The sequence below is a fragment of the Corvus brachyrhynchos genome, unplaced genomic scaffold (genome assembly GCF_000691975.1).
Source record: "Corvus brachyrhynchos isolate BGI_N302 unplaced genomic scaffold, ASM69197v1 scaffold239, whole genome shotgun sequence".
In the NCBI taxonomy this organism is placed as follows: Eukaryota; Metazoa; Chordata; class Aves; order Passeriformes; family Corvidae; genus Corvus; species Corvus brachyrhynchos.
In genome coordinates, this window is record NW_008246057.1 from 1,940,014 (window position 1) to 1,960,128 (window position 20,115).

At 38.8% G+C, this 20,115-nt stretch overlaps 1 protein-coding gene across 1 annotated transcript in view; it reads right to left on the reverse strand.

The window, feature by feature from the left end:
* Positions 1 to 20,115, reverse strand: part of RELN (reelin) — a 233,623-nt gene that overhangs the window by 79,618 nt on the left and 133,890 nt on the right. The window contains exons 16-21 of the mRNA XM_017745972.1: positions 18,799 to 18,865; positions 17,623 to 17,856; positions 16,847 to 17,008; positions 12,377 to 12,613; positions 6,472 to 6,664; positions 3,732 to 3,844 (exon numbers count right to left, since the gene is read on the reverse strand). Of these exons, the coding sequence (XP_017601461.1) occupies positions 3,732 to 3,844; positions 6,472 to 6,664; positions 12,377 to 12,613; positions 16,847 to 17,008; positions 17,623 to 17,856; positions 18,799 to 18,865 (1,006 nt within the window). The remainder of the gene's footprint in view (positions 1 to 3,731; positions 3,845 to 6,471; positions 6,665 to 12,376; positions 12,614 to 16,846; positions 17,009 to 17,622; positions 17,857 to 18,798; positions 18,866 to 20,115) is intronic.

Here is a 20,115-nt window from a genome sequence, read left to right on the forward strand (position 1 = left end):
TGCCACCCTGCCAGGTGCAGAGTTCCATCTGCCTCCTCCAGTTCCAGATGTTGGCTGCACGTCAAGCTAAGGGATGCACTCAGCTCCACTTGTTACCTAGAAGTTCTCAGATGAATGCAGTCATTCCAGGAGGTTTATTTATCTCATTTGAGGGGAGGGGAGGAAGGGAGGAGGCTCATTACAGCCTGGAGATGAACATGTGGCCCAAATGGAGGTGTGTGCAGCAGCTGGAGGCTGGGGATAGTCCCCAGGGAGCCACATCCCAGAGGGGAGGAGTTATTTTTATCTCCAGACAGACAGCTCTCCCCTGGGGACAGCTTTGCCACCATGGGAATCCCGTGGCCCCAAGCTGCAAGGGACAAGGGGCTGCCCTTGCCTTCCCACCCAGCCTGCTTCCAGGGGTCCTACGGGAAGCGATGCCACCATCACATGGCTGTGGGCAGGGAAAACTCTATGGATTCAGATTCCTCCCTGGGTGAGGGATAATGTGTGTTAGGCTGAATTGACAATTACAAAAGCAATGCTGCTGAAAAGCCAGTCCTGCTTGCTGTTTTTGAAAGCTTTCCAAGGCTGCTCTGCACCTCAAGGTAACAACAGCTTAAGAGGATTATGCTGTTAAAAATGGTAATCAACCATTTAAAAAAGCCATGTTAATTAAGAAAAGAGAATAAGGAGATGAGCGTCAGCTGCATTCTCAGTGATAAAACACTGGTTTTCTGGACAGTCACCATTTGGACACCTATTGAAATGGGAAGTGCAGCACTGAGGAGCTATGAAAGCATTTCTTACAAGCAAAATAAACTTCCCTAGCTCCTCATAGTTTCTCCTTTTTTTTTTAATGCTACTGGGAGGCAATCTAGCTTTCTAATGACATTATATCTAAGTCAGGTTGATGTCAAATAAAAGTCATTGTTGTGTGACATTTTACAGAAGCACAAGGAAATCGTGTCCCAGAAGTACTGCAAGTGAAATGATGTTCTGTTATAAAATTTTTCAGATATGTGAGTTAAAATAAAATCATTGCCTTCCCTCCTGATATTAAAAGCCTTAATGATCTAATGCAAATTTGTGGCTGATAAAATTATATTTGCTACCTTCTGAGTTACCATAATTACATTTACCCAATTATCCTGAAGCTCTCATTCAGTCATTAGGTGTTGATTTGTTTATGAAGTCAGCAACTGACAGCTGCTTGCATCTCATTAAAGCCTGTTCATATGTAAATTCCTTGCATAAAACTGAAATTAATTTCCATCAGTGTTAGAAATGTTCAGTTCAAGTACAATACAATTTCAGCGAGCAGGTGCTTACATTTCATTTCTTCAATATAAGTCTCATTCTTGCAGCAGATTTTCTAGCATCCCAAATCTCACATAACATGGGAACCTTGTAAACTCATGCTTGCTAGAAGCAGGACATCTACAGATGTGCAGAAATACCAGCACACCCAGAAAGTTTTACAAGAGAAATAGGTGCTGTTATGAACAATTTTCCAGCTGCATGAGCACAGTGCCACAGCCTGACACTACCCACACGCCCAAGGTGCAAACCCTCAGCTAAGAGCTGTGCATCCAGGGATAAAAGCTCCAGCAACCACAGCAGGGCTGTGCAGGGGTGTGAGGGCATGCCGAGGCTACCAAGGGCCAGAACAAGGCTAATGAGACATTCCCAAGTCCTTGTTTAGGTGGTTTGTTGCCCTGTGCAGTAAGCACAGGACAGGCTGAGTATTTGGCAGCCTTTTTCTTGCACGGTTGAAACAGAAGGAAGGTCCAGAGATCTCTCCCCCTCACCCCAGTTCTGGGAAGGCAGAAGACCTGGCTCTCCCCCTTGGCACTGTTCTTCCTGGCCATTACTAAGGTTTTGCCTCTGGGTGGTTGTTGCAGTGGATGCAGGTGGGGAAGGGATAGGAGAAGGATTGAGGGCACCCCGAAGAGGAGCCCTACAGAACATATTCACTACCAGCCACCTGGGACAACGCCCTCTGTGTGGCTGGGCTGGCAGCAGAGAGCCGCACATCAAATTGTCCCCAGTAATGCCCAGGTTTTGAAAAGGTGGAAGCTTACCCTCTGCTCACAAGTGTGCTCTAAAACACGTGTAAAAAATGCCCCCGCATTTTCAACCCAAAGGAACTGCTGAGCCCTTAGCCTGCTCCTTGCCAGTGGAAAGGAAGGTTAGAAAGTGGTGAGAGAGAGATGCATGTGGTGTGCTGGGTTGTGTTTGGTGGGGAACATGGAGCCACACTTCCTCTTCACCCCAATAACTGCATAGTACAACACAACACAGAAAATGTGCTCTATCAAGAGCAAAGGAATGTTCAGTGGTAATTTGTACTTTAATTACAAACAAAACTCTGCTAACAGACGGGAATCCCTTCAGATACAAGACAGAGTGTGAAATATTTATGATTTGTGCACAGCACAGAACAGGAATACGGCTATTACTTCATCATAATTTCTCCCTGCAGTCTCTTAAATTAAAATGGAATTATTTACTTCTGTCACCTCATATTCTGAGAAGAATTAGTAGATCCTAAAGAAAAAGAGGCCCACAACATTGGTATCATCATCAAATTGAGTACAGTATATATTTCATAAATGAAATTAGGAATAACAGCCTACTTTAGAGTGTAACCCAAAAAATTGTAGACACTTTTTAAACTTCTAAGTGCCTATGTGAACCACAGATTTTGTAGATGGTGGCACATAATGACATGTAAGATTTAGTACATTATAATCTAACTACAAAGCACTTATTTGTAGACTTACTTGCACCATTTGGTATTATCTGATATGATATGTTCTAAGGATTCAGTATGTGCCTTTGATGTTTTGCCTAGAAATAGGAAATTCTGAATATTGTCTGTACAGTAAAAAGGGCCAGTGTGTTGAAAGAAGGTATCATTGTGATGTGATTGATGGAAACAGGCTGTGCTGAGACCATGCAGAGTGAAAAAAAATAATGATGAAGGATGGGGAAATACAATGATAACTTAATCTGAGCAAGCTCTCATTGCAATTGCTGTGATGGATTCAGGTCAAACATAATCAAAATGTAACCCAAATTGTAATAATTAAATCCTCAAATGAAGGATGACCTGAAGATTATTGAGATTTATGACAAATTTTTATTTGTATGTTATAATAAAAATTTAAAAATAAACAATGAAAGAAACAATTAGGTTAATAAACAAAAATTTTAGGGCAGGCAAACCAAGTTTGATTACAACAAGATGAATAGGCTTTCTGAAAATTTTTGTTTCTCTTTTTTTGCAGAAGAGAATGTTATTTTTTAAGACATGCTATAAAAAGAATCAAGAGTTAAAAAATTCCCAGAAATGAATCATTACTTATTGTTTATACAAGGCTTTGGTCTGAAGATGTAAACAATAAGGAATGTGCAAAATAAAAATTAACAATCCAAATAAAGCCTTCCTCCAGTAGGGCATTTATATACAAGCGCTACTATTTTTGAAAAGTCTGAACTTTATTAGACGAGCCAGAGTATGTATTAAAAACAATCGTAAACAATAGTTTCTGTTGACTTCACCAACATTTCATTCTCTAATTATGTAAGGAATGCCTTTTATGGGAAATACCTGCGACTAGGTCAGCCCTGGCACCCCACCTATTGGCTTGAGTATGACCTGCAGAGACTTGATCTTTGTCATAGCAATTTAGATGAATTATCTGCACCCCCACCAAAAAATTTAAAGAGAGGAAATAACTGCTTACCAAGTCTTCTGTGGTAAAAGAACAGTGATTCTCCTCCACTGAGTAAATTCGCTGGAGTGGTAAATACTTGCTGATGTAAACTCCTGACAGCTTGGCATACTGGGAAGACATTCCTTAAAACAAAACATTTCAAAACCACATTTAATATTGAGGAAAAATTGGGAACAGAAACAAGCATCAAACATTCACAGAACCAGGAGTTTGTCTGGGTCCAGATGTTGGAGTGAAAGACCCAGAAGAGAAAAATCCTGACATGATGCAGAGAAATTTCTCAGAAAACTAGTAGTAAAATTGAGGATGAAAGAAAGCCATATGACTTTATTTAAAGACTTTAGCATTAGTGACTGGCAATGTTTTGCTTTCCTCCACGAGGAATGCCTATCTCTTTGTTTTTTACTATTTTCACCCCAGCATCCATCATGGACTATGAAGTAAAGCCACAAGACCACTATGAAGTAAGTCTATGAAAGGGACCTCCAGACTTATACAGGTCATTTTAGAGACCTACTTGTGAGGCTTTGCCTGGGCATGCTGGCTGGCCCCACACCCTCCATCTGCAGTGGGGAGCAACAGTAGGAACAGAGAGAACCACACCAGAGCCCCCAACCTCAGCCTTCTGTGTTGAAGTTGTGTCCATAGGCCCTTCCCAAGCTCTGCAGCTGTGTTAGCTTTGACACCTACAGCAGGTGGTGCAAATTCCCCCTTCCAGCTTCTAGGACTATTTCTGCATTTAACTCAGATTCCTATTGCTGTCTATTCCCCAACTTTTATTTTCTTTTTTTAATTTAGAAGATATGATCATTGTCACATCTTTTTAATATTAAATATAAATGAAGTCCTTTATCCCAGCTTCTTAACTGTTTTCTAGTGCTGCCCTTGCAATGCTACTTCATTTTTTGCAATATTCCATTAATTTGTTTATATTTTGCCAGAACAGCACCCAAAAATTTGTGCTATGAGGTATTAATAAAGTGCTTGGAAGTTACTACCAACCTGAATGATCCTCTTCTAGCTACCAATTCAGAGGGTCCCTTCTGCCCCTTCCTGCCACAGCACAGCTTCTCCTGATCATCCCCACATGCCCAAGAGTATTTTGCTGGTCACTGCTGTGCTCTCCCCCATGAAGGGTATTGGGCAAGAGACCAGACACCTGCTTATGCAAGTAGCCTACTTTGACTGCTCTCAAACTAATAATAAAGCAGTGACTCTCTACAGAAGTTATGGCAATTAAGAACATTTATATAGTTAAATTATATGGTAATAGTTACGTATTAAATATGAAGAAAAGCAGAATATATTATTTTACAGAGAAATTTATTGCTCAAATATCTTAGAGTATTAAATGAAGATCTGAGACCTTATTTTGTTGTTTTGGATTTTTTTTAGTAGGTTTTCTAAAGGCTTAGTTTCCTTTCCAGCAATTTTCAAACATCTTTTTATTGATTCATCTCCCCTAAATGATCTTAGAAAACAGGATCTGATCAGTGCTTGCAAAGCAAACAAAACTTTCAAACATTTCAATTAATTAGTGTTTTGTTTATTTGCCAGATTATGTCCTTGAAATATACTACAAATACTCTTTTATCACAACAACATGGGTGGTGTGAGAAAAACAATTTGGCTGCATGTTCTCTCTGAACTCAGCTCTATGGAGCAAGGAAAGGAGCACTAAAATCTGAGGGCAATTGATCTTCCATAGATGGCAAGCACAAACCCCAAACACCTACTGCTAGGAACTTTTCTTGGACACCGTGATGATGCCTGCTAGGTATAAAAGACATGAACAGTGTTTGAAATACATGATTTAGAGCTTTCCTCTGGATTCTGTTTTAGGTAAGAAATCATTACTTGGATTTGCAAAGTTTAAAAATTCATTTATTGCCATTTCTCTATTCTGCCCACCAAATTAAATGTGGCAAAACACACCATGGCAAAGGGTAACCAGGCAAAGTTTAATTGCTCATAGAAGGTGTGGAACCTGACATACAAATCCTTCGGTGAGCCTGCAGAGCAGGCAGTGAAAAGGCAGTAGGACAAGTTCCCTGACACCCTCTGAACCTGCTCAGAGGCAGCCAAAGGACCTTGGTTAGTTGACCCTGAGGCCAGGGAAAGTCCAGCTTTTGATCTAAGAGGGAAAACAAGAGCACAAACTGTGGCCAAATGCACTGCTCACATTTGTGCTGAGACAGCACCAAGCCACCCGGGAAAAGAGCAGCCAACACTGCTATTTGCACTTCGAGCAGAGTGGGGGAAACAGCCGGTCATTACGGTCCTGGACTGTGTTTGAACCAGGGATGGGGGATGAAAGGCTCTGCATTACAATCCCCTGAAGGAATGTGCTTTCCATTTACGAAATGGCTGCACACAAGGGCAGAAAGAATTTCTATCCATTTAAATTCCAGGAAACAGTACATGCATTTTGCTTAGAAAAACAAAGCAATAGCACAGGAAAGATCTCAGCCATTACCCTGTAGCTCTAACTGTGGCCCAATTTTTTTCTCAGCCTTGGTCCATTCCTGTCACAATTTTGTATTTCAGGCTTTCAGATACCTTTCTTCCAAATATTATGAGGAACATTCTAAATACCTCTATTAGTAATTTTGATTACAACTAAGCATTTCTTTATTGAAAGGTGAAAAAGGAAAACATATTTCTTTGTTTAAAGCCAAAAGTGTATTTCAGACAATCTTTGTATAAAGCAGAGTTTATGGAAGACAAAAGTCCTCACTGCCAGCCTCACCTCCTGAACAAGATGCCATGTGAGGCCATGGTTGGTGGAGTACTCCAGTTTCACCTGGTTGTCCATATGAGGAGTAAAGGCCTGACTGCAGCCCATCACCAAGTTGAACTGTATCATATATGAAGCTCCAATCTGCATAGACTGGGTCTCCACGTAGCGCATGCTAGAGGCTAGCTTTGAATCTCCTGTAAAACTGAGAGATGTAAGGAAAGAATAAGGATCTATCCCCAAAATAATTCAGAAAAGAGCATTATGAATGGTTCTGGTTTAAATACAGTGGTGTTTCTTTGTTCTGTAGCTTGGCATGTGGGATGAGACCATACACAGAAGAATTTTTTTCCTGGTACTTCTGCAAACTATCAGGAAGGCCTTGATGTATCCCAGAATGTGAAACACTGAATTATTCTGTTAGTTCTTACTATATGCTCTTTGTATTAAGGATCAAGTTAGGATCTAGCGAAGGGCAACATAAGGAAAAAACAACATAAAGTTCATTCCTCTGGAGTGTTCATTGCCTAAAGTCATTACACAATCAGAGATGTAATTTCATTCTAATACTGGGCAGTTAAGATCCACTGAATCTAGTTTAAAACACTCTTATTACAAAGATGGTTAATTTCATTGATTTTCAAGTGATCCTATACACAATGTATTCACTGACTCGACTGTGTTTCAGAATTAATCTTCTATTCTCACCTTCTTTTCTGTAGGAGGTACTGATTTAAGATTTATATTTTCCAGTGGATTGGAGAACAATAGTAATGTTTGGAACACACATATACATATATATGTTGCAAGGCACACAGTTATATATAGTAATACAATTTATAGTCTGAAATTCCAAGGTTATTTCACTTCAAATGCAGGTTTTTCTTCTTTCAAACGAAAAATGAAACAACCAAATTCAAAACCTCAAATGCAACAGAGGCATAAAGAAGAATAACAACTTGAAGTTTGAATCCTACTCACTAGCCTTCAAAATAGAGTATTTTAATGAAAGTTCATATAGAATGAAAATTGCCTCCCTTTCCTTAATTTGAGATGTTTACTTAGTGTCTTCAGAAGTACTTTAGTCCTTTCAGCTTCAATATTTTCTAAGTCTATTCTTAAATGTGAACAATTTAGAATAGGGATTGGCTCTTTTTAAAGAAAATCACTGCAAATCATCATGGAAAAAAAGAAAAGCTACATTTAGTACAGCAGTGATGAAGAGAATAATCTAGTTCAAGGTTGCTCTTACAATTAAGTTACAGTTTATCATCTTAAATAAGAAACCATAATCTTTAAATACAATAAAGTAGAACATATTAGCTTCTATGTCTGTAAAATTCAAGGTCATGACAAAGTGAGTGTGAGGACTAGGAATACAAGTCAGTGTCACTTAGGACTCTTTTAGTTAATTCACTGACCTATATTGTTTTCTATAGAGTCCTTTCCAGAGAGAGCACTTAAGCCATAAATGTCAGCATCCTGCCTTAAAGCTTTAGAAGAAATTACTGAAAGCTGACATTAGTTTTGTCATTATCAAATTTCTGTTACTTGGCATAAGTTAAGATCCAGGCTGCTTTCCACTCCCTGACCTTACTTTTTGTGACTTGATTTCCTAAAGGATGATCCAGCTCATGATGTTATATGGAACTACCCAGATTTTGTTGATCAGCAGCCCAAAGCGACTGGATGGACACTCCCTCCACTGCGAGGACACAAGGGCACTGTCACAGACAACTGGACTGGAAGGCAGTAAGTCATCTTAGAAAACTGTATCTGAACTGTTTGCTCTTTTCAGTCGGTGTTGTCAGTGTTTTTCTTCTCAATAGGAAGGATAATTTCAAGATGAGAAGAGGATACAACATATACTCATCAGCAGTCCAGCTGGCAACCCACAGTTTGTGGCTTAGTGGTTAGATCTGAGTGTATCTCAGAAGAACTTGTCTGGATAATGCCTGAATTTATTTTCTTCCAACTTCATCTTCTCCTTTACAAAATGACAAAAATCCACAAATTTAAAAGCTAAAGCTGATTTGATCTGACATGGGCTGAAGCCCTGTTGGGCAACCTGTGCCAATACAACCAGGCTCTTCAGGTATCAGTCAAACATGTGCAGTGTAATCGGTTGAAAGTTATGTGTAGCACTGCTTTGGAAGAGGATTTGGCATTGCACACAAAAACCTGGGCACAGCACAGCACATCACAGTTACCTAAAGCTTATCCGGACAGAATAAAGGAGTTGAAACTCAACAGTTTGATGAAATATCTGCTCAGAAGCTGTCTTCCCAAAGTAATAGAAAACAAGTGAAGGACTTGTAGTTCAAAATAGCTGTGAAGAATTAAATGTTTTTTGCCCTTGTCTTCAAAAAAATCCCCTTTATTCATTACTACTAGAGTAAAATGAGAAAAAAAGTCTTAAACGCTAATATATTCTTTCTGATAGCATTCAGGTCATTATTAAAATATTTTAAATTTAGTATTAATTTTAATTTAATAGTTTAACCATATTGTACACAGTATATTAAGTAAGTAAGTTGAAAAGTCAAATCAGCTCTTTAAAATGCATATAAAAGAAATGTGAAAAAGGAAGCTAGTGTTGAGATGCAGACAGCATATGATGCTCTATAAGAAGCCCTTTTAAGGGGAGGAAATCACATTACAGGTACACAAGTCCTTTATCATCCACATTTTGCCGCCAGCTAGACACAAGTAGCATTAAAGGTGTGGGCTCCACCTTACTTGCCACTTTGCTCTCCAGATCTCTCATGTACGTGGTTAGGGGTATGGTCTTTTGCTGGAATACCAAATGTTTTCTTTGTTCTGGGAGCCACACAGCTGGAATACCTTTCCGGATTTTGTAAAAGATGAAGTAACGTCCCTGGCGTAAAAACAGTTAACTAAAAAATCTTCAGAAATGAGAATGCAGAGGCTTCATTTTTGTATAAATATGTTGCTGTGAGTGGGTTTCTGGCACGTATATAATTAGACCTGCGGAGGCACAGGAACACAATACCCATAGGTGCCCTCAGAACAATCACTCTCCCTCCAAGCACTGCCAACTAATTGGTACTTCTGGGAATGGTATCACAGCCAATGTCAGCCAACCTGCATTGCTCCAAACTGCTCTGAGATCCCCAGAGTTACCATATTTTCAAGTCTGATACTTTTAGGAATACTGAAAAGCCACATGGATGCAGCTTGTTTTGTAAAGTTGCTTTGACTGAAAATATTGACTCAATGGTCCAATGCTTGCACCAGATGCAGCTTTTCTTCCATCAAAGGCAGGGGATATTTGTGCCTTTTTACATCTCATCATACCTACTTTGCTAAATAATCCCTAAATGTGTTAACATCATTAATATAATTAAGTCTATTACCTGAAAGAAACTTTCTGCATGTTACAGAGTAACAATTACTCTAAATGACAAAACACTTAAGACACTGGTAAACTACCAAGATGATGTAGGACCACTGTATGACATTGCTCCATAAAGATGGTTCATGACAAGGCAGGTTTACAGTCTTCCCCCAGGCTTCTCCAGGGACAGTGGGACATGCTATCATTTGCTACCCTGAGTTAAATCATAATGCTGTAATCTGACTGAAGACAGTTTATTTATATAAAGCCATTTTACTTGTGTCCAGATGAATATAAAGTGTATATATCCTTATCAATATTTAAATGAATTTCAGCAAGTGGCTGTATATAGCCTGTAATACATCAGAGGCATTTGGTTCAAAACTTTGCCTGAATATGAGCATTTTGGAGAAGTGATGAATTAATGTACATCATCAAACACTTCATTTTAAAAGTGTTCTGGAGTCGTTCCAGTACAACCAATACACTTGATGTAATAAAGTTTAAGATCCATTCTGAAACCAAATGTTGATGATGACAATCTAATAAAATGACTGTTCAGACATAGACCATGAAAAGTACTCAAAAATCACCTTTGATCAAAACATGTTTATCAACAAACTAACAAACTTCTTTTTTTTTTTTTTTTTTTTTTTTTTTTTTTTTTTGAATGAAGCCAGACATGCAAAAGAACAGACCATCTCTTAAAAAAAATTAAAATCTCCCTCCTCCGTTTTTTCCAACTTTAAGGATAAATGTTTCAGGGTTACAGGTTTTAAAGCAGAAATGGAGGCCTAACAGACAATTAAAAGCAATTCTGTGAAAATGGGCCTGGGGATGACACCCTGTAAAGTGATTGATAACATATTTCCCATAGTTTACTAATGAAAAAGCTGTTGTCAGACTGTTCTCAAGAGGATGGTGTCAGTGCTACTGCAAGGTCTGATTGTGAGTTAGAAACTCATGAGTTAGAAAATGAGAACCAAATGGACTCACAGCTGGGAAAACCCAACAATAATTAATTTAACTAGCAACCATTTGTACAGACTTTGTGTAAGTTTAAAAATTTCCCTTGAGAGAAGCAAGGTCAGTGAAGGATAGAGTTCATGTTTTCCAGTGATAATGAAAAATACTTAGACATAAATAGCGAGGAAGGCTTTGATTCTTTATTTGATGCATGTTTCTAATATGAATGAGCACTACAAATCCTAGTCCGTCTCCATATGGGATGGAGAATTTAGCTTAGTGTTTATTATTTTGATTCTGATTTAGAGTCATGGGAGGAAAATAGAGGAACCTCTGCTATCTGAAATTATCTGCCCTTCTCCCCATGATAAACTGGTCTTAAAAGTACAGAGTGAAAACAATGTCATTAAAGGGCTTTCATTCCAACTCTTTGATGAGGGAGATACAAACAGTTTGAGCCCTAACATGTGGTTTCATTTTAATGAGCAGCGAGTACTTTCCTTGTCCTTATTAAAGTGGTTAATGGTGCTTCTGCTGCCTCATTATCAGTGCTAGGACACATTCGGTGTTGTTCCTACTGCTAAGCCAACTCCTTTTAGTTTGACAGATGATCAGAAAGTCAAATCAGATTGCTCAGAGATACCTGTTAATAAAATTCCAACAGTGTTTCTCTGACTGTCCATGGGGACGCTAAAATTATTTTATTTTCTTCAGGTTTTCTGTAATTACTGTGATTGTACTTTCTCCAAAGAAATATATCTATGCCAATTAAAACTATACTGGGTTTATAGGTTGATCAGACTAGCATGAAACTGTTATTTGGTTTTAATCAAAACACACAGGTTAAATTGAGCTTCCCTTGTATTAATTCCAAATATTACACTCAAGTGCTCCAGAATCTTTTTTGTGAAACATGTTAATATTTTAGTAAAAAAGCTTATTTTTATGCAATCCTAACAATTTATTTTTCCTTCTTTCCCCTTTCTCTTGCCTTTATTTTCATTGAGGCATGTGATGTTTTCTTGCTTTTGTTTCCAAATATGCAGCACATTTGAGGCATAATTATAATATGTCATAATGCTGATCACAGTGTAAATTACTAAGTGTATAAAATACCAGACAAAACAACTACAAATGGCTAATGTCATTCTGCCTGTATTCTGCTGCCTTTCCTTTCTGGATACAATATAATGGCTATGTACACTGGTCTGAACATCACTTACAAAATGTTCAGAGTCTGTACTTAAGGCATTATTTAATTACCTGTGTATCTGTATTACCCTGCCAGGATTTTAAGTGAAAGTTATGAAAAATTTCTGATTTTTTTCTATTAGGATATTCTTTAAATATTTCATGGAAAAAGAATGCTACATTCAATGTTCCCATCAAACATAAGTCTATGCAATGAGGTGAAAAACCTACTGCTAATTGCAATAAGATTAGTGACTGTGTTTTTGTCCATAATGCGAGGATGAGACACAATCACTCTGAATAGCTGCCAGAAAGATGCATTTTCAGCAGTTGCTTCATCCTTAGCAGGATGAATAAACAAGGAAAACAAAAGTAGAACAGAAAAGAATACATGTTTCTCACCAGAGAGTCCAGTCATGCCCACAGTAGGGCTGAACATTTCCCAAGTAGAATCCCAGAGACTGTGTGACTTCAACTAGGTTGGTGAAGTCCAGACTGATGCTGTTGAAAAGCACAGAGGTCATGATGATTTCATCAATTGCCCACACATCTTCTCCTTGTGCGGAGTGATAGGGCTGCCACCATCTGAACTGAATGCCAATCTGCCTCGCATCTTCAGGCAGCTCCACTGAAATTATTCTGGAAGACAAAAAAAGTTATTATTGCCAGTTTTTGCTGTTTGTTGTAATTCCATGGGGATGTATTTTAGGGTAATTTTTCCTTACTGACCTTAAAAATAATGGAATAAATTCAGCCCACAAATACTGTAGCATCTGCTGGTATAGCTGCTACCAGTGACAGGGACAGGGGAATTGTTAGTTCTCTGGGTAATCAGTTCAGTTACTGAAAACCAGTCATGTGCAAAAGCAACCAGAAAGAGTTTCTACCAAATTTGTAAATTTTGCTTCCACTGTGGAGCTCTCAGTAAATTTAAAGGTGTAAATTAGTAAAGGAATGATCATCTGACAAGGATTTAAGAATTCCAGTTCCACTTTGTGAGACTCAGCGGGTTTTATCCTGATCTGAAGATATGCATCCTGTAAACATCTGCACTAGTTCCTGCACAGCATTGACATCATTCTAATGGTGCTCTTGTCCTAGAAGAACCCACCCCTGTAAATTGCCATAATCAGATGGAAAAGGTTCATCTTGACAGACAGCGTGATTATGTGTAGTCTTTTTTAGCACTTCCTTTTTGTAGCTGTATAGAGATGCAACTGGAGGTGAGTCCCAGGTGCTTCTGGTATGCAAGGTCGCCTGATTTGTCATGGCAGCTATGTCAACACACCTAGAATTGACAAACTGCAAAGAAAATTAAGAGTATTATCTAATTTCCAGGAGCAATTTTCATACACTGCAGCAGGGAGTATGCATTAATTGCCACAGCAATGACACCTTCTTGAAAGCTCCATAAATCACTAAGACCATGGTAGCCCACACAGCCATGTCAACTGTGAGACAGACTGGCAACAGGGACATGTGTCTCCATTGGGGTACAATTACTTGCTGGCAAAAGGGTTTTCAGCAAACTGATCATGTAGCTGATATTTTTCTCTCTTAGAGGAAATGTGAATAAAATGATAAATCAGGTAAACTGGAAGCATCTTCTTATACTCTAGCATCTTTTTTTTTTCAGAATTAAGGCTTTCTAAGCTGCCTGTTGTAATGTTTTGCTCTCTGCATATGAAAGGGTGTTGTGCCTGTGGCGCTCTTAGTGCAAAAGCCACACTCCTAAAAATGACTTGCTAGAACATCTTTGTAAAGAGTAGATTTATAATACTGTTGTTTAGTGTCACATTCATTTTAGAGAAGAATACATTAATCCATTAACCAGAAAAAAATCAAATAGCTTGGCTAAACAAGTGGGAAGCACTCAAAAAGTCTTGCCAGGCATTTCTAGCAGCTGCTCTTTGCCATCCGTAGACTGGAGAGAGAAGTGTGGAGGGACAGCCAGAGGTGACATGGCCGTGTCCCTGTGGCATGGGACGAGCACAGTACACACTTTATGGATGATGGATACATTTCCTTTACACTCAAATAAACATGTTTAAATGACTTTGTACCCATCTAAGACAAAGACCAAGCCCCACTGCTCTCTGGCACATGACTAAACCACAAGGGCTTCTTTTCTACCAAGGATTCCCTCATAAGAAGCAACTCTATAACCTTTTGGGTTAATTTTTTTAAGGCACAAATTATAAGAAATTTGTAGTGATGCTAAAAGGAAACATGTTTTTCTGCCATGCTTCAGGGGCATGAACCTGAGGAATGCTGGTACCCTGGCTGGGAGGAGCACTGTATCCAGTGGGTACTGTGAAGCACCTGGCACTTGTGTGAGCTAATGCTCTGCCATAATCCAGGGCATATTTCTCTGCTGGTGGCTGCCTCTGATGCTCGTATCTTCCCTTTCACTCTTACCTCTCATAAACTTGCCCACGTGGACACTAATTCTCACTGACAGTAATATACAGAAAATCCTAAATCATGACATACACCACTGATATATATCAGATGTTAAAATATTTAACACATGTTAAAATAGATTCCCCATCCCAGGGGAGTAAGCTAACACAGTTTAAAAACGTAGGTGCAAACCACCGTGTATGGCACATATGTTAGTATGCAGAACCTGACTACACCTCCAGTTGTAACAACTTCTCCTATCTGGCTTTAATTTGTTGAAGATAGATGGAGAGGGAGGGGGATTCCTGCTAATGACTTTCCCGCTGCAGAGAAGAAAAGTGTTCCTACTTACATTACCAGCCACCATTAGATTTCTTAAAAACCAGCTGGGAGACCTTTGCTCTGATCTCATTCTTTCAAGCTATGCGCATACCTAATATTGAAAAGCCACCGCTGCTCTGCTCAGAAGAAAAATGCAGCTGTCAAATGTTAGCAGATTAAATGCACCTTTCCAGAAGAACATTAAATGTGTAATTATTTTTTGTATGACTGAAGATTAATTAAATTCGTGGATACAGACTGATTGCCAAACTTTGCAGCAGTCCATCCATGTTACTAAAAATGCTGACATTTTCAGACAACATAATATGAAAAGGTGAAGCTTTCTTCATAATTATTGCCAGAATTAGCTTCAGGTTTGTATGTCTGTCATTTTTTTATCTACCCAGAGTGGACTGAATATCTATCTATCTATCTATCTATCTATCTAATCTCTGATGGCAAATCTCTCTAACTTGTGTATATTGTACTTTGCTCTGTACCTTGTCAGAACAACAGGAATTGTGTTTCATACCTAACATCAAAAAGCAAAAAAGGTCTCTGGCATCTATGTAATTTATTACATTTATATCTTTAACTTCATTAAAATCAGTCACCAGGATATGTATTTTCCTTTTTGTTATAAAAATTTCATAGTGCTATATATTAAAAACCTTTAGGGAAATATAACTCCTACAGATGTAATCTTGAATCTAAGAATTAGAAACAGGGCCATATAAAATATATATGTGACTATAATAAAGGCAGGCAAAGGAAACTTTGAAGAAGAGTTATAAGTGTTCCAGTCTGTAGCATCTTTCCTTTGGAAACATTTAGAACTTCAAAAATTAAGGTCTACAATACATTTCTACCAAATACAGCCCTCCTCTCAGATTTTTGAGTATTTCTTACAGCTTCCAGGAAATAATTTTAATGCTGCAAGGGTTTTGTGGTTTTTTTTCCATTAGGACATTCTTAATCACAGTTTGTATATTACAATTGTGTACTGAGTTATTGACAAGATGTGGAAATCTAATTTTTTTTTTAAGAAAGTGCTCATCTGAGCTCAATAAATATAAATAATGAAAGTTATGTGTACTTAAAGTGACTTGCAGGCTATTTACAGTCCCACCCCTGGGGCTGACTCAGATGTTTTGCTTGAATTCAGTAGAGAAGAAGACATAGGGCAACAGCCAGGTCAAAGCTACCCTTGGGCAGGAAATGGACCTGCTGGAATGAGTCCAGTGCTGCCACTGTCAGTTCTGCCTCTTCTGGGCCCCCTTGTAGAGCATCTCCTTTAATTGGCACTTACTGGCTTTGCTGCAGCACCCTGTGAAGGTGGATGTTGCCAGCTTTGAGTGGGTTTGCATAGATCCAGACCAGACTGTTCTGGGCTTTTGGTACAGCTGTGCTCATTGTGCATTTGCATTGCTCTACTAAATTTTGTGGATGGTGTCACAAACGTAACAGTAAGGAACACCTTCTCTAAATACAAGAGAGACATTCCTCTCTGATCTGACACCAAACATAGGCGCTGCTAGATAAGATGAGCTCTTTGTTCAACTTCTTTTTGATTTGTGCAGGCAGTCACCAGCAGGTTCTCCCAGAGCACCAAGCCCAGCCCAGGGCAGAGGCACAGCCATGAAGTCATGCAATTGCCTTCAGAGTGGGAGCAGGCACAGTTTCCCTGCTGACCTCAGAGATCCTCATGATCAGATTTTGTCTCAGCTGTCCTGTGCTGCCTGCAAACTCCTAATCCCAGAGGATGGTGTAGCGAGGGTATCTATGGCTTCAAAGTTACAAATAATTTATGTTAATTTTTCTTTACTAGTGGCTGCTTCCATGGGAAGAGACATGCCCCTACTTCCCACAAGCACACTCCTATCCCTCATTCCGCACTGCCTCAGCTTGTTCTGTTGTATCACCTGAGACTTGAAAGCCATTAAACCCATGTGCTCATTTTTATAGAATGACAAAATGGGAAGTGCCTAGAACAGCTGCAAAATTTTAAAGAAAGGTGGTAAGTTTCAGTGTGCAATAAAAACTCTTCATTCCCTCTTGCACCACGTACTCAGTCTCCACATTGCAGTGACCACCACAACCAGCATAACTGCATGTAAATAACACTCTTTGTAATATTTGTGCACATACCTTGGCTCGTGGTAGTTGAGATAAGAGTAGTGTTCCAGCAGTTTCCAGGTAATCCCATTGTCGTAGGAGTAGTGCAGCAGCACTCCTTCCCCGGGCTGGTCAGGCGCTTTGCAGGTGCTCAGCACCGACTTGCTGCCCAGACGTAGTGTGAACTGCAGGAACCTGCATCAGAATTACACAAATATTTGCAGGGTATCATTTTCATAGTGGGTATTTTGTTGCTTTTTGGTTTGGTTTGGTTTGGTTTTTTGCCCTAACCAGGTTGTTTTCAGATCTTCCTAATCTAGGCAAATTTTGATAAATATCTGTTATGGGCTTTTGTACGTGTGATTTGTTTTTATTGTCAAGTAATGCAATGTGGCACATATAGTTAAAAAAATGCCAATCACTACTGCATTTAATTATTTATTAGGCACTGAAGGGGAGGGAGAGATAGTGAATGGATCTAATCAGTTGCCACAAGCTGTCAAATAAACACAACCTTATAAATAATTAATTAGCACTTGGCTTTGACACTCAGGTTTGATATTAACATTTCATATTTTCCATCCAAGCTGTACAATAACTTCCCTCCAGTCTGTTTTGGACTCTGTTGTTTACAAAGCAGAAGGAAAAAAGGCAAGGCTATGAAATCACCCTTAAAACATGGAACTAGGAGTTTTTTAAAGGCTTTTTTACCTGCTAAAACAACTGGCTTAATAATACACAAGGCTGTAGCTGTAAGGGGAGGGGCTCCCCAATTTCTTTGCCTCACACTGCTCCTCATTCCCTCTCACCTGGACTGGGAGCTGTCCAGGAAGGAAGTGATAAGCTGGCGTCTTCCATCCTTGTTGAAGACCAGGGCCTTGCCGCTGGCCAGGACCCCGCAGTCAAAGCTGACCTCGGCTCCGCGGATGGAGTAAAAGCTGTGGTAGGAGGAGAGGCGGGAACTGGCGAAGCTCTCGGAGATGAACATGGGGAAGGTCTGTGACGCCGTCTCACACGCTGGCCCTGAGAAGCCGGGGTCGCACCTGCAGGTGAGGAAGGGTGAAAAGCACAGTTGGGGACCCACCTTTGGCTGCAGCTGGTTGTCAACCAACATGGTGGCTGCAGGTGTTCATAAACTGAGGATACCCACCTGGTCCCTCTCAAATCTAAGGCCCAAGAATCTCTTTGAGCTTTACTTAGGTAAAGTGCATAGCCAATGATTCCTGTTAGCTAGTATTTACTTTTCGAATTTAAAAAAAAATGTGTTTAAGAGCACCCCATGAATCTACACATAACACAATACAGAAATATTTTTATTAACTTTTGGAAAAAAACCCCTGGTGACATAATTACAGCTGCTCATATGTAAAATGACAAATTTGCTTTTATCTGTAGCATACTAGGTCTGATTACAAGAAATTAAGTTACAGAAGAGAATGCCTCGTGGGTCACACTCTTGTTAATACCTAAATGTAGTTACACCAATATTTAGAATGTGCATACTGCTTTTGAGTAAGTACCTTTTTAATTTTTAGAGTGGAACCCTTCTAACAAGCCAGACTATCAGAAAAAAGTGGAGTGCTGATCTTCTGTCCTTGAAGTATATTAGGTTATGGAATATTAGAACTATTAAAATTGTAATTCTTTCCCAACATTTAATACAAAAGTGATAAAGTGACGAATCACTTCTAAAACCAGTACAAAGTATGCATCACTGACATTTCAGTGTGCTCTGTAGCACATTTTAAGGTGAACTGGAAGTTAGACCTAAAGAAAATCATAAAAAAAAAGTATTAAACATGCTGCTGTTTAGAAAGATTTATCTTTAGCTTTCCAGTGAGCTTTATGAATTCTGAGGGTTATGCTAGTTTTATATTTAGTCATCTAAAAGAGCAAGGACTGAAATGAAAATCACTTCAACTTTCACACCACCAAGTGAACTATGTGACAGAAATTGAACATGTGTACTGAATTATAACACTTACTTGCAACCATTTCTAGTACACTGTCCTCGCCCTGAGCAGAATTTGAGGCAAGATGGACCAATATAAACTGCAGAGAAGAGAAATCAGTTAAATGGAGGGTTATGCTACCTGATCAACAGAGTATGATGAATACAGAAAGAATACAGATCTGATCATACAGTTATTGTATTTATCTTAATCCCATTACTTGGAAAAGGTCTATGAAAAGATAGAATGCATTTGACAGTGTCAAGGATAGTCAGGGATAATTTATTATCTAATGTGTCATGTCTATCTCTGGCTCAAGTACTAGTACTGTTTTAATTACCAAGCCTGTGAATGAGATCAAATAATTTTGTAGGCATTGACCTTTTTCTTCATTCTTCATTGACATTCCTTTCAGCTTAGTTTGGAGATGCAATTCTATCTATGTATTGGTCATGTCACTGCTTCTCTCATTGAAATCTACATCCTTTACTTCACTGGGGAATAAGAACCTGCCCTGGTATGTCTTAAGTAACTATTAATTATCATACTCTTTCACTCATTCTTTTAAATGGAACAAAGCTCCACATCCTATGTGCCCAAAAATACACCAGACTTGTTTTTACTCTTTTGCTTCATCTTCCTCCAATGATTTCTAATCAACAGTGTTGATATTTTGTGAAAAATACAAAGGATGGAAAGATGAGCAAATCTCAGTATAATCTCTTGCACTACAATAAAGAAAAGTCATAAGTTGTGGGCAATATCATTTCAATACAACATGCTAAAAGGCCTTAACCATGAGCAATGTCATATTCTCTGTTGAAGAATGCCTATTACTTGGCGTTATCCACTTGCATCGTGACATTGGGAAGAAATAGCCACCAATTTGAAATATTCTATAAGAAGCAGTATTTTTTCCTTTTCCTAGTTTTATAATGTTGCCCATCAAAGCAGGGTGTCAGCTCTCCCCAGCAGACACACTCTAAATCCTTGTTAGCTGCTCCCTATAACTTAGTCCTCATCAGATTTCATGTGATTTCTAGATTTTCTCACTTCTCAGGGTGCAAAAATTCTGTTCTGTCTGTTTGATTTATTTGTGTCTTTTGAGGTCTTTTTGAGGGGGTGGTAAAAGTAGAAGGGTTAAAGATGTAATGATGTCATTCAAAATGAAAAAACTTTACGGAAATTGGCATTTTTCCAGAGTTTCTAAAAGATGGCCAGATTCCAGATTTCATTTAAAACTTAATTCACATAGGAAACAGTTGTGAAGCTAAAAGTCAGAGTGCCAAATCTTTGAAAATTTTCCTCTCTTCAAGAATTTGCAAGGCTTGCCAATATTTATGAGTTTTT